Source organism: Leptopilina boulardi, unplaced genomic scaffold (assembly GCF_019393585.1).
Source record: "Leptopilina boulardi isolate dan_hultmark-lab unplaced genomic scaffold, ZJU_Lbou_2.1 LbouV2_31, whole genome shotgun sequence".
In the NCBI taxonomy this organism is placed as follows: Eukaryota; Metazoa; Arthropoda; class Insecta; order Hymenoptera; family Figitidae; genus Leptopilina; species Leptopilina boulardi.
This window is the reverse complement of record NW_026137874.1, coordinates 351,581-366,932: the sequence shown is the minus strand read 5'-3', so window position 1 is coordinate 366,932 and position 15,352 is coordinate 351,581. Positions and strand designations below refer to the sequence as shown.

General features: G+C 23.0%; 2 protein-coding genes across 5 annotated transcripts in view; one reads left to right on the top strand and one right to left on the bottom strand.

Annotated features, from left to right (window-relative positions):
• The window catches only part of LOC127283486 (hepatocyte nuclear factor 6), an 85,661-nt gene extending 76,932 nt beyond the window's left edge, over positions 1 to 8,729 (top strand). For 2 of the 4 annotated variants that reach the window (XM_051308411.1, XM_051308410.1), the window contains one exon: positions 771 to 8,729. In XM_051308411.1, the coding sequence (XP_051164368.1) occupies positions 771 to 980 (210 nt within the window). In that variant the 3' untranslated portion in view covers positions 981 to 8,729. The remainder of the gene's footprint in view (positions 1 to 770) is intronic. The other 2 variants (XM_051308414.1, XM_051308413.1) reach the window with 1 other exon arrangement.
• Positions 6,764 to 14,406, bottom strand: LOC127283487 (glutaryl-CoA dehydrogenase, mitochondrial). Its single transcript, XM_051308415.1, has 8 exons — positions 14,256 to 14,406; positions 14,029 to 14,061; positions 12,975 to 13,343; positions 12,628 to 12,757; positions 12,151 to 12,370; positions 11,518 to 11,747; positions 11,096 to 11,256; positions 6,764 to 9,096 (listed from the first exon to the last, which is right to left on the bottom strand). Exons 1-8 carry the CDS (start codon positions 14,401 to 14,403, stop codon positions 9,029 to 9,031), a joined length of 1,359 nt encoding a protein of 452 aa, XP_051164372.1. The 5' UTR covers positions 14,404 to 14,406; the 3' UTR covers positions 6,764 to 9,028.
• Between the last annotated feature and the right edge of the window lie 946 nt (positions 14,407 to 15,352).

Below are 15,352 nucleotides of genomic sequence, written 5' to 3'. Positions count from 1 at the left end.
ATATTATATTCGAATCGAATTAAAGAATATTAAAATAAGATTTTTAAACGAAATTTTATAATATAAAAAAAAAGAGGGAAAAAATTATAAACTCGTGTTTTAATAAAATTAGAAAATTAAAGAAATATTGGAAGAAAAGCAAAATGGAATTGCATATATAGTTATGGAATATTCAATTAAACGGAAGGGGTAAAAAGGGGGCTAAGAATATATATATATATATATTTAAGAATAAGAGATAATATAAAACATCTGCCTCGTTTCTTAATTTTAATAAAATTATTCTTATTTTAAAGTTCTCATTATATTTTCTTTGGTTCTTTCATTATTCAATTAGTGTATATTAAATTATTGAATTTCCAGCAAAAATTAACATTATTTCACATATTATTTCTTTTAAATATAGAAATTAAAACTAATGTATATTTTTCCAATTAAAAAAAAAAAGAAAAAAAATAGTAAAAAAATTTTTTTTTATATATTTTCCTATTTTAATTCAATAATTTTATTGGAGTATTTTTTACATGGGAAAATATTTTAAATATATCAGTAATTGATTTTGGAATTTAATTACCAGTCAATGAATTAATTATCAATTATATTCAGTAAGTAAATTTATTAATATAGTAAAACATCAATTTTTTACTGAATGAAAATTTTATACAAAATTTTATTTTAAGAGAATGATTAAAAAAAAATAATTTATTTTTATGTTAAATAATAAAATTTGGGTTCAAAAAAAAATTTTTTAAAAAAATTTTTCTTTTTAGGAAACGAAAAGGCCGTCGAAGGAAATGCAGGTGACAATCGCACGGCAGCTGGGCCTGGAGCCGACGACAGTCGGAAACTTCTTTATGAATGCACGACGTCGTTCAATGGACAAATGGAAAGACGAGGACCCAAAAGCCCTTGCAGTGGATGAAGGACAATTGTCCCCATCGCTTGGTATTAGTCCACGACAAGCTTCTGACGTTTTGTGACATACGTCCGACCACGAGGAGTATCACGACGAGTCACCCGAAGAGGATCTTCCTTTTTCGTAAAAAAAAAAAGATCCAAAAAAAAAACTCTCGTTGAATTAAAAAAAATTGTTTTTTTGATATTTCACTTTTTTTTTCCTCAAAAATCACAATAATTTTTTTTTTTTAAATCAATTTAAATAATAATAATAAATAAAAAAAAAACAATTTTGTGATAAATAAAATTTTACAATTAATATTGCATGGAAAATTAAAAAAATTGTTTATTGATAATAAAAAAAAAAAAAAATTTTAATCCGAATATTAAGTGAAGTATCAAAAAAGCAAATAAAATCAATTTAAGCCGCAGTTGTCGACGATGAAATCCATCGTTTCTCTCTCGAAAATTTATTAATAATCGAATCTCAAACAGCGATCAGTATTTATGACGTGTTCTATGTTTTATGTTACACAAGAGAGAAAGAGAGAGAGAGAATAAGAGAGAGTCGAATTCGATCGAAAGACCACGTGATGATACAATGCACGTTTCGATTTACGTGAATAACTTTATAATTTTTTTTTTTTGTATCACTCTATATAGAAATGTCAGTGCCTTTAAAATCCTTTAATATAAAAATTTTTTTAATTTTTGCAAAAATTTAAAAAATTAGATTTTTTTGGTGAAAATAGATTTGATTTTTTTATAAGAAAAAAATTTTTTTTTTATAGGATTTTGCAGATACTGATTTTTTTAACCTCTGCTCAATGGTTTTTAATCTAGTGCCATAAATTGCCATTGTTTTTTTTTTTTTTTAATACTTTTAAGAATATTTCTAGTCCTTATATCGTTCAGAGAATTCTTATTTCTATAATTTAAAAAGCAAATTCAATTATTGTTTTGCAAATTAATTATTAAAATGATATGCAAAGCAATTTTGCTGAATCTAGTCAAAAAAAAATTGGAAATTTTTCTTATTCTTTTTTGTAAATTGAAATAATTTTATTAATATTTCATGGATAATTAGTAATCAGTAATTAGTGAAAATTATTCAAAGAAATATTAAGTAAGTTAAATTTTCTTTTTTTTGCAAACAAAATGTTGCGTGACTTGTTACTATTTTTTTTCTATTTGCCATTTATGTAAAATTTTTATTATCGACAAACTTCACCTCATACAAAAATTAATGAGACATATTTTTTTTTTTTTAAATATTTTTATTCCCCTCAATTAGGAAATTAAAAAAATATTTTCTATTTTTTTAATACAGAAAATCTTAATTTTTTAATTATATACACTGAAAAAAAAATTTATTTGATTTAAATACTCGATTACTTGAGTATTATCAAATAAATATTTATTTGAACCAAATAATTTTTATTTGAATTAAATAAATTGTATTTGAACCAATAATTTCTGTACTTGAAACAAATACCATTTAATTGACTCAAATAATAATTATTTGATACAAATAAATATTTATTTGATAATAGTCAAGTAATCGAGTATTCGAATCAAAAAAAAATTTTTTTCAGTATAGAAAAAAATGGTTATTCCAAGTTATATTTTTAAATCAGAATTTAATTCATATATAAAAATACTCTCCCCCAAAAAGAAAAGAAGAAGGAAAAATTTCCAATTTTATTTTTATCACGTCAAAAAAAAAAAAAATGAGATAAAATATTTTCGAGAAAAAATGTTAATTAAGAGACAAAAGAATTTTTGGGAAAAAGAAAAATTAACAAAAAAAAAAAAAAAAAGAGAGGGTAGATAAATCATCGAGCAACTAGTGGCAGCTCAAGTCAACGAAAGTAGACTCGTCAATTCCTCGTTGGTCACGTAAGTGTGAAAAACGTTTTTTTTATACGGGCATGTGCTAACGCGGTGAACTTTTTTTTTTTTTTTGCACGTGCACCATGTGATATATACATATATATATAAATATATATATATATATAATATCTATGGATGGACGCTCTTGTGAAAAATAAAAAAAAAAGGAGAGAGAGAGAGAAAAAAAAATAGAGGATAGATAATATGTTAACTGCGGTGCATCGGTGCAAAGGAGAACTCAGAGTCGCACTCAATATCGCGCTGTATTGTGAGCTGTGCTTTTGTACATACGAAACTTTTATTACGTAAGCGATGTTGTGTGTGTGTGTGTGTGAGAGAGAAAAAAAAGAAATTGAGCGAATGAAAAGAAAAATGGTTCCGCAAATACCGGCATTAGCCCCAAAACAAAATTGTTGTTCTTTTTCTCTTTTTTTTTTTTTAAACTAATCAAAAAAAAAAAATTATGCCAAAAATTTTTCCAACTATTATAAAATCTTTTTTCAATTTTTAAAATATTTTTTCAATTATAAAAATTATATCAAACATATCAATTTCTAATAGTTGGAAATCGAAACACAAAAAAACATTTTTTCTTTGGAGAAGTTTTTCAAATATTTTTTTTTTCTTTTTTTTCCCTTTGACAAAGAAATAATTTTCATTTTTGAAAGAGAAAGAGAGTTTCTTCGAAATATTTGTATTTGGAAAAAAAAGGAGCATTTTTTCTTCTCTTTTTTTTTTTTTTTTGAAAATTAAGATATAAATTTTTATCGAAATTTATTAAGCGTTGAGAAAAAGAAATCTCCTCTAATTTTTTTTTTCTCCAATCTCTCTTCTTTGTGCATATTTTGCCTCCAATAATTATCCTCATTAATTAGAAGATTGAAAAAAAAAATGACTCCTCCGCATCTGGAATCATTATTGTATAAAAATTCACCGTACCAAAATGCGGCAGTATTCCGACTGTCGGACTAAGATCATATAATAGTACAAAGTAAACATATATTATTATAATAATAATAATGGAGTAAATTAAATATGTAAGTGAAATCGGAGGCTGTCACCGCTTAAAGAGAAAAACAAAAAAAAACAAAACAAAACAAAGGACATAGCAAGTAATAGAGATTAATGTTGCAAAAAAAAAAGGACGCGTCGATTTTTCATACAAGAAGTTTCATGAAAGAGTTTGGGGGGGGGGGTAGGGGGCATTTAGGTGCATAGCTGTATATTACGTGATTTAACTTCGCAAATCTCGTGTGTGAAGACGACGTTCTCCAAAAAAAATAAAAAAAAAAAAAGAAATTATTTTTTTAAAACCCTTTTTCAACACATTTTGAATTTTTTTTAAAAATTATTTTGTAACACTCGTCATATTTTTAAAAAACTAGACTAGAAAATTTTTGGTTTTACTATTTACAGTATAACAAAATTTTCATATATATATATATAAATATATATAAATAAATTGTTGATAATTTATAAATAAAAATTAAAAAAATATACGTAAAAGTAATCAAAAAATTTCTAGTATTACAAAAAATATTTTCACTTTTTCTATAGTTTTTTTTATTAATGTTTTTTTTTTTTTTGTCAATTTCATCATTAAACAAAACATTCTAGATTTTTAAATATATAAACAATTGTTTTTTATGTAAAAAAAAAAAAAATTTTCCGAAAAAATTGTATTTTTAAAAAATCTTCCTAAAATAGACTAGTTTTTAATCATTTGATTTTTAATCACTACTTTCCAAAAAAAAAAATATTTAAATTTTTTTGTGAAAGAGATTTAATGTTTAATAATGAAAAAAAGAAGGAGAACTCGTCTCTCGCATTCTATGCGCACTTAAAAAATAAAAACACATGAAAAGAGAAAAAAAAAACACACAGAAACACGTGGCGTTAGGCGTCTTTAATAAACTTGTATAATAATTTGTAAATACATATTAGTTGCGAAAAAAGTTTATTATATATATTAAATTATTATTATTGCGATTATCGGATAACGATTATTATTAATATATGACTATTAAATGCAAGTGTTTTTGTTAAGGAAAAAAAAACAAAACAAAAAAAAAAACTAAGACATAGGTAGAGGTACACATTAGGAGCGGTGGTGAATTTCGTAAAACGTAACGAAAAAAAAAAAAAAAAAAAAAAAAAAAAACACTGGTCACACCTAGGTAAAGCAAACATGATGTAAAATGGAGTATATAGTATAATATATTAATAATAATGGTAATATATATAAATATATAAATATGAGAAAGCGAATAATATATAGTACGAATATTAGAAATGAGACCGAAAAAGAAAAAAAAAAAAAATATGGGCGAAAAAGAGCCTTTGATTTTATCACCCAATTAACGACATTTATCATCAAATTTAATTAATTATAAAAAAAATTAATAACAAGCAATTAATTTTGTTATATTTAATTAATAAATTATATACAATTAATTAATGTCTTTTAATTAATTTGATATAATAAAATTAATTATCCGACTCAGAGAAAAATTAATAATATATTTATATATTATTAGAAAAGGCTTTGTAAAGAAATCATTGTTTTTGACACTTCTCTATAATGTATGAAAAACTGTTAAGTTGATGGTTTTTAGTGTGTGTGTGTGTGTGTGTTTCTTTTTTTTTTAAAACAAAAATCAGAAAAACAATTTTCTTTATTTCAAACTTTTTTTTTTATTTTGACAAAAAAAATGTTTATGATTTTTGTTTTTAGATAAAATAATTTTTAATAATTTTTTTATTACATTCCATGTATGCATTCCAGTATAATTTTTTTTTTTCAGTTAGGTATAAGTGAAAGAATATTATTTATTGTATATTTGGAAAATTCTTTTTAGTTCTTTTGTGTATGTTTTTTTTTTTTTTGGTATTTTGAACTATTTTTTTATTACAATTTTTGAGTGCGGACATTTTTGATATAAAAATTTCTCAAGGTCTCGTAGAAATAAATGCAAATTGTAAAAAATCGAAGGTATATTTATATTGATACTTAACAGGTAACACATATCCAACAGATTAGGGAATAGCGATAACAGCTTAAAAAAAAAAAAAAAAAAAAAAAAAAAATTATCAGTTTATTTAATTACAAATTCTCAAAAATTGTGACCTGAAAGAATTTTTTTATAAAGAATTTTTTTTTTATTTTATTTTAATTTTTTTCATTATTTTATTATTTATTTTAAATTATTCAAATTAAAATTTTATTCACTTTTTCTTGTTTCTTACTCTTAATTTTTAATTTTTTGTTTTTTTTTTTTTTTTTTTTTTTATTAATGAGAATTCTACGCAGAGAAAAAATAGTTTTCTGATAAAAAAAAAGAAAAATTATTGTTCCTTCTTATTGTCACAGTTTTTGCGTGAAAAAAGGGTTTGAAATTACAAGATGAGATACGAACAAGATGATATAATTTTTAGGTTTAATTTTTGAAAAAAAAAACGAAAATTTAGCTTCAAATTGGCGTAAAATGGGGTCCAAACGATAAAATAAAGTGGCCATAAGAACAAAAAAGTATCACACCGTGTAATTTTCAAGCATTTTTTTTTATTTTTTATTTAGAAAAAAATAATTATCACAATTGGAACAAGAAAATTAGTGAAATTTTTTTTTTTTCAAATCTAACTCGATAGAATATTCGGATTAAAAGAAAACAAATTATTTTAATTGATTTTAATAGTTTTTGCTTTATTAATTTTTAACTTAATTTTTAATTCCATAGTTTTGAATTCATTAGTTTAAAAAAAAAAAAAATTTTTAAATAATTTTATCAATAAATAATTATTATAATTATTTATATCCCGTTTATTATTAAATAAATAAAGTACTTAATTTTTAAAATATGAAAAATAAAAATTTCTTGAAATTTTTAATCCGAATTTTGAAAAATCGAGTTTGATATTATAAAAATTATAATAATGATCGAATCGTTTTTAGTATCTGGTTTGTATCTTGTTTAAAAAAAAAAAAAAAAAAAAAAAAAAAGAGGAACAGTGTAAACAAAAAGAAACAGTTCACACGACAATAAGGTATCGATTAGTTGATTGATGGGGATATATTGTAAAATACAAATACAAACCAAGTATACACTATTATATTTATTATATTAAACAGAAGTCGTCGTAAGCGATGAGAGTAAGAACCAAAAAAAAATAAATAAATAAAATAATATTAAAAAAAAAAAATGAATAAATAAAATAAAAATACACACGAATGCATGGGAATATGGTCTCTTTAATGGGGCTGTTATATGGTGTATTTAGTGAAAATGGCAACCAAAAAAAAAAAAAAAAAACAGTTGAAAATACAACGTGCCATAAATTTATTGATAAAAAAAATAAAAGTACTAGAGCGCGATCGATCCAGAAAAAATGGTGAAATGTTTTTAGTACAATGCTTAATCGAATAAAAAAAAAAAAACGTTATCACAAAAAAATACCAAAGGTTAATTAGCTCGTTCGTTTATAATAATTATTTATTATTTATTTATTTCCCGTAGCCCCTAGAAGATGACATGGGTCATGAAAACTTGATATTGAAAAAAAGAATAAAAAAAAAATGTTATACATCGAGAGATAAATACAAAATTGCAAAACAGCAAATTTTCCATATTCGGAAATATTTAAGGGCAGGATTATTGTTTTCGATTGTTTTTTTTTTATTATTCTAAAATTGTTATTATTTTCAAAAAGGAAATCAAAATTTAATTTTTTAAATGAATAACCAGATTTTCTTTTCATTAGGAGAAAAAAAAAAAAAAAAAACAATAATTCCACCTTTAAATATGAAAATAAATATAAAATTAGAATTTTGAGAATATTTTTTGACAGTGAAAATTTGCTGTAAAAATATTTGTGATTTGTTTTTCTCTCTCTCGATGAAACAAATTTTCGCCTGAGGTGTAAAGGGGGAAAAAAAAAGTTTGTAAATGTTGAAATCGAATTTGAAAAATGTTTTTTTTTTTCAATAATAAATAAAATTGATAAAACAATTTAAAAATCCGGGATCTCGTTGACTTTTGAGCTGAGCCTTATTATAAAATGGAAACAAAAAGAAACGAAATCCAGGAATTTATTATAAAAAAAGCGATTATTAATCTTAAAAAAATAGAAAAAAATGACAATTTTTTTTTTTTATTTATAAATTAGAAGAAAAAAAATTCGATTTCAACATAATGTGTACCTATGTAATAGACACATTTTTTGACGATCAAGACGTGAACAATATTGTAAACTATTGTAAACTACAATGTTACTACGTTTTACGAAGAGCTTATTGTAGCCGAGAAATTATTATTAAACACAGTTTAAGTCATAAAAAAAAAAAAAAAAAAATATTGAGTGTAGCACTAACTTCTTTACACTTTTGCACGAGACGTGTGTTGTACTTAATTAATTAATTAATTATCGATATGTATAATTAACGTTTTATTACTTAGCTATTAAACAATTAATTTATTTATTATTAAACGAGAACAAAAATGAAAAAACAAAAAGAAAAAAAAGAGAAAAGAAAATCGAGTCGATTGTGTTTAATGTCCTTGTTGATTGCTTATTTTTTTTTAAATTTATTTATTTTTTTTTTTTCAATTATGTGCAATTAACAATGTTTAACGCGTCAGAAGAGGCATTTTGATTTTTTTTTTTTAATGATATTTCCAACAGAGTTGAAGGAAGAAAAAGAAAACTTTTTTTTTAAAAAAAGGGGGGGAAAAAAAATTAAATTTTGTTATTTGAAAAAAAAGAGAATTTTTATCTCATGTTTTTACTCCTTCCACTCTGTTGAATGATCACTGTCGACATCGTTCCTCATTTTCGTTTACATTCATGTGTGAAGTAAAAAAAAAAAAATAACAAAAAATATAGGTACCTACTGTTAGGATAGATGTTCCTTTCTGTTTAATAAATTTTTATATTAAAATCGACGTTTCCGTAATTTAATTGGTCTTTAACATAAATGGCAAATTTTCCGCAAAAAAAAAAAAAGAATAACAAAATCGTATTTTCAAAAAGAAGAAAAATGTTTTATTAAAGTATAAAAAAAATATATGTATACATTTTTTCGGAACATGTTTTATGTTTTTTGTGGCCATATATTTGTTTTTTTTTATATTTAGTATTTTTCGACAAAAAAAAAAATGGTTTTTTTTCGTTTTTTTATGAATAGAATTTTTTTTTTGTATTCGAATTAACGATTTTATTTTTTTATAAAAAAAAAAAAATGTTATCCGGCAAAAGCGGGAATTCCAGTTATAGCTCTTCCTAAAATAAGGGCATGAATGTCATGTGTTCCTGAAGAAAAAAAGAAAAAAAATTACAAAAATTAATTAATTTAAAAATTATCATCTAAATTAAAATTTATAAATTATTAAATTTAGAATTTGAATTATATGAAAATTAAAATTCAATGAAATTGAAAATTAATTAAAGAACCCGTGTGGAAAAGTGATGTGGGCCCCCAGCGGGGGCCCTTATGGATCGCCCTCATGCCATGAGGGCCGCATATGGATGATCCATAGGGGCCCCTCATGGAAACGACATGCTCATCGATGAGGGCGCCCGCATGGGCGATCCATGAGGGTGCCCCTACGGGCGCCCTTATGGGCCCTCACGTTTGCCCTCATCTTGCCCTCAAGTTTGCCATAATGTTTTTTAATCAATAATATTAATAATAAAAGTTAATTAATAATAAATAAGCTTAAGTTATGAATAAATAACATATTTATTTAATAATTATTCAATTTTAAATTAAATTCTTACTCAAATTGAATTTATTAATTAACGTTCTAATTAATTAACTGTCGGATATAATTAAAAGTAATAATAAATTAATTAATTAAAAAATTAAAAAATATGTAATTTATGCATACTATTAACGAATATTTTCATTTTTCAATTAATTCATACATAGAATTAATGATTAAACGCAAACCTGAGAAATAAATAAATCTAACGCATGGGGGGAATCGAACCTACGACCTACGGACTATGAGTCTAACGCTTTACCAACTACGCTACGCACGCTACTTCAAAACGAATGCTAACTTCTTGATGCTATTTAAACTTGAAAAATACCTAACAAAGAAAAGTGCTTAACATCATTTAGTTAAAGTTAAGATATTAAATTATATTTTCCAATCAAATGCAATTTATAAAATATAATTAATTATATGCTTTATGATTATTATCATGAATCATCTCAGGCGAATTTTCAAAAAAGTGTAAATATATTTTTATTAAAAACGCGTTTTTCGTTGTTTTGAATCATTGGAAACATTCATTTTTTGTTGATAAAAAAATATTTGATTTTTGGACTTAGAAAATTTTGCTAATCGATCATGAGGGCGATCCATGCGGGCCCCTACGGTGGCCCTCATCTATTTTGCCATAAGTGTGAGTGTTATTTTCAAAAAAGTGTAAATATATTTTTATTAAAAACGCGTTTTTCGTGGTTTTGAATCATTGGAAACATTCATTTTTTGTTGATAAAAAAATATTTGATTTTTGGACTTAGAAAATTTTGCTAATCGATCATGAGGGCGATCCATGCGGGGCCCCTACGGTGCCCCTCATGGATTCGCCATAAGTGTGAGTGTTATTTTCAAAAAAAGTGAAAATATATTTTAATTAAAAACGCGTTTTTCATTGTTGTGAATCATTATAAACATTAATTTTTTGGTGATAAAAAAATATTTGATTTTTGGACTTAGAAAATTTTGCTAATCGATCATGAGGGCGATCCATGCGGGGCCCCTACGGTGCCCCTCATGGATTCGCCATAAGTGTGAGTGTTATTTTCAAAAAAAGTGAAAATATATTTTAATTAAAAACGCGTTTTTCATTGTTGTGAATCATTATAAACATTAATTTTTTGGTGATAAAAAAATATTTGATTTTTGGACTTAGAAAATTTTGCTAATCGATCATGAGGGCGATCCATGCGGGGCCCCTACGGTGCCCCTCATGGATTCGCCATAAGTGTGAGTGTTATTTTCAAAAAAAGTGAAAATATATTTTAATTAAAAACGCGTTTTTCATTGTTGTGAATCATTATAAACATTAATTTTTTGGTGATAAAAAAATATTTGATTTTTGGACTTAGAAAATTTTGCTAATCGATCATGAGGGCGATCCATGCGGGGCCCCTACGGTGCCCCTCATGGATTCGCCATATGGATCAGCCCTCATGGGCCCCCGCCGGGGGCCCCGAACTCTTGAGGGCAAGATCGTGGCTTTTTCCACACGGGTAAATGAAATATTAATAGATCAATTAAGAATTGCAAAATTATACCTTCGTAGGTGTTTACAGTTTCTAGATTCATGAGATGTCTAATTATATGGTATTCGTCAGAAATTCCGTTTCCGCCAAGCATATCTCTAGCATTTCGAGCAATATCCAATGCTTTTCCAGTTGAATTTCTTTTAATCATTGAAATCATTTCAGGTGTTGCTCTTTATGGAAATATTTGAAAAATAAGTTTTTCCCAAATTTAATTATTATTAATTCTAAATTTAATTATATTATATTTATTTATAAAAATAATAAATAATTTAATTAAATTTAGAATTAATAATAATTTTTGTTAATTATGAAAATTAATATCTATGTAAATTAAATTAAATTAATTTTTAAATTAAATTAAATTAAATTAATTTTTAAATTAAATTAAATTAAATTAAATTTTAAATTAAATTTAAAAAAAAATCACCGACTTATTTTCGTCCTTAAGTCTTCCAACTTGAAGGCATGCTTGAAGACCAATTGCAATTTCCGTCATCATGTCAGCCATTTTTTTTTGCATTAATTGATTTGCTGCCAAAGGGCGTTTAAATTGTTTTCTATCTAATACATAAGTTCTTGCTAATTTTAAACATGATTCAGCAGCTCCCAATGCACCCCATGCAATTCCATAGCGAGCATTATTTAAACATCCAAATGGACCCTGTTAAAAAAAAATATTTCTCTTTTTATTTTTATTTTCTCAAAAATTCAGAAATTCTAAATTATCAAATATTTTAATAAAAGATTAAAATTTAAAACTATTAATTTTTATAGAAAATTAATATTTAAGAATATTAATTTTTATAGAAAATTAATATTTAAAAATATTCTTTTTTATAGAAAATTAATATTTTAAAATATTTTTTTTATAGAAAATTAATATTTATTCAATTTTAATATTTATATAATTATTTTCAAATATTTCTTTTTATTTATTTGATTTAACTTAGAGAAAAAATATTATATTTTGAAATCAAAAATAAAATTGGTGTAAAAAAAAAGGAAATTAAAAAAAATTAAAAATATTTATATAAATATATTATATATATATATATATTGTATACCTTGAGACCTTTTATCGTGGGAAACATATTTTCAACAGGAACCATAGCGTCATCCATTAAAATCATTCCGGTTATTGAAGTTCTCAATGAGAATTTTCCATTAATTTTTGGAGTCGAAATTCGACCTTCATTTCCTTCTCTCTCAACGATAAACCCTCGAATTTCACCATCACATTTCGCCCAGACGATCATTATATCCGCTATTGGTGAATTTGTGATCCTATATTAATAATAAAATCCCATAAATACGAAATAAATAATACATTTTTTTTTTTTTATCAAAAATTAAATTTTACTTATTAATATATAAACTATTTTTGAAAAAAATTAAAAATAGAAAAATTAATAAAAAGTTAAAAAAGAAAAGTTTAAAAAAATTATTAAATTAAAATTAATTTAATAAAAAATATTTTAACAAATTTTTATAATAGATTTTTTATTGGAATTTTAATTAAAAAAAAAAAAAATAACACTAACCAAGTTTTGCTACCACTTAATTTGTAATATTTTTTACTAGGATCTAAAACTGCTTTTGTTTCCATTGATCCTGGATCACTACCGTGATTTGGTTCAGTTAAACCAAAACAACCAATTAAATCCCCAGTAACTGTAATAATTATTTTTCTTCAATAAAAATAATTTAAAAAAATTTTTTTTTTTCATAATTTTTTTTCAATAAAAAAATAATTAAAAAAAAATTTTTTTTTTTCGAAAAAATATTTTGGCTTTAGTATAATAAATATTAATTAATGATTTTAATCAAATAAATTTTTTTTTTTAAATGCGATGGAAAATTTTTTTTTTTCTTATTTTTTTATACATACTGAGATTTGGTAGATATTTTTTCTTTTGTTCCTCATTGCCATAAGAATAAATAGCTCCCGCTACTAATGATGATTGAACAGAAAATGCTGATCTATAACCACTGTCAATTTTTTCAATTTCTTTTGTTAATAATCCATAGGTAACATTTGAAACACCCGCGGCGCCATAATTTTTCAATGTACAACCAAGTACACCCATTTTACCTAATTCTTTCATTATTTCAATATCAAAATATTCATTTCGATTTGCATCAATGACACGTGGTAAAAGATTTTCTTTACAATAAATTTTAAATTGATCCCTCATCATTATTTCATCGGAATTTAATTGCGATTCCATATTTAATGGATCGTCCCATTTAAATGTAACTGAAAAACAAAAATTAATTTAAAAAAAAAAATTTAATTTTTTAATTTTTAATTTTTTAATTTATAATTAAAAAATTTTTCGAATTTAATTAAAAAAAAAAAAAACTTAAAAATTTTGAAAATAATTTTTTTTTTTTGCTGTAAAATTTAATGCAGGAAACTTCTTTAACGACTTGAATTGAATTTTACTACAAGTGTTGCCATCTATCATCTTTATTTCTTCAATAATTGTTGAAATAATCTTTCAGAAATTCTTTTTCAAAAATTTAAGTTATTTCTTAAAAATTATTTTCAAAAAAAAACTTTTTTTTTTAATAAATATATTTCTTCAAATATATATTTTTTTAATCAGAGAAGTTTTTTTTCGAAGATAACATTTCAAAGAATATTTCTTCTAATTAAAATTTTCAAGAAAAATTTCTTCATTTTAAAAAATTTTTTTAGTTAAAAAAAATGTTTTTTTTTAGCAAAAAAAAAAAATGTTTTTTTTAGCAAAAAAAAAAATGATTTTTTTTTCACAATCTTATGTAGGAGAAAATTTCTTTAACGACACAATGAAGATTTCTTCTTTATTATAAAGAGTGTTGCCCATCTCTTTTCTCAAACAGATAAGTAATTCTAAAAAAAAAAAATTTCTTCAAAAATAATATTATCAAGTGATAAATAAATAATTTTTTTTTTTTACCTTTTTCTCGTGAACAGGACGAAATGGAAAATTCTAAAATAATTATTTCACTGTAAGGAAAATATGAAAAAAATTTTTATTAAAAATAAATTTTTCACAGATAAGTATAATATATTTATGACGAAAGAAATCTTTCACTAGACTTTGTGTAAACAAAATTCTTATTTATTCTGAAAAAAAAAATTCTTTTTTTTTTTTAAAAAAAGATTAAAATTTAAAAAGGATACGTTTTTGTAATATTGATTTAGTGAAATTAGATAAAGGTGAGAGAAATTTTTTTACGTGAACTGACATTTTTTTTTGGCTATTGAAAATATAACTTATATCGTTCACTCTCACAGTGCAAACAAAACTGATATCCATGTACAAAAACATTTACCAAGAGACTTGTTATCACGTGATCTTTAACACCCACGTTTATATATGAAACTTTTTTTATATTTTTATTATATATATATTTTTTTTTTTTTTAAATTTATTTTGTATTTTTTGAGATTGGAAATTATTTTTTATTTCTTTTTGTATTTGAAAATTATTTATTTTGTAAATATGAATATTTTTTGTATTTTTAATATTTTTTTATATATATTTTTATATATTTTTTTATATATTTTTATATATATTTTTTTATTATATGTTTATTTATCTATTTATTTATAACAATTATTATTATTATTATTATTATTATTATTATTATCATTATTGTTAAAATACCAATAACTGAAATAGTAACAACAATAATAATTATTGTTTATTATTATGTGTTCACTTATCTATTTATTTATAATAATAATTATTATTTTATTTTTGTTAAAATAATAACTGAAATGATAAAATTAGTAGTAATAATAATAATAATTATTATTTTTTTTATCAACAATAATTAAGGACAAAGTTGAAAGTTTTCTTCGTAGATGGCGTGAGAATGTCGAATTTCTATCGTTTAAGTGGTAAAAGTAATTTTCAGTCAGACATAAAATTTTTCTAATAATTTGTTTTTTTAAATTCATCAACATTTTTGATCAGTATTTAAAAAAAAAATTTTTCCTCTTGATAAAACTGTATTTTCTAACTGATTAAAAAAATTAAAAATTTACAAAATTGGCTGACTAAAATTGACATTTTCTACTGGAACAGAAAAAAAAATTACAAGTAAAAAGAAATTTGGTTTTACTGAAATTTTCTTTTACTACATTTTTTTTCAGTTTTATGCTGAATTTATCCTAACATTGGTGCAAAAAAAAAAAATGTCTGACTAAAACATACTTTTACTACTGTTACTAAAGTATTAGTAATTAAAATGTTTTGTCTGATTAAAACTGAT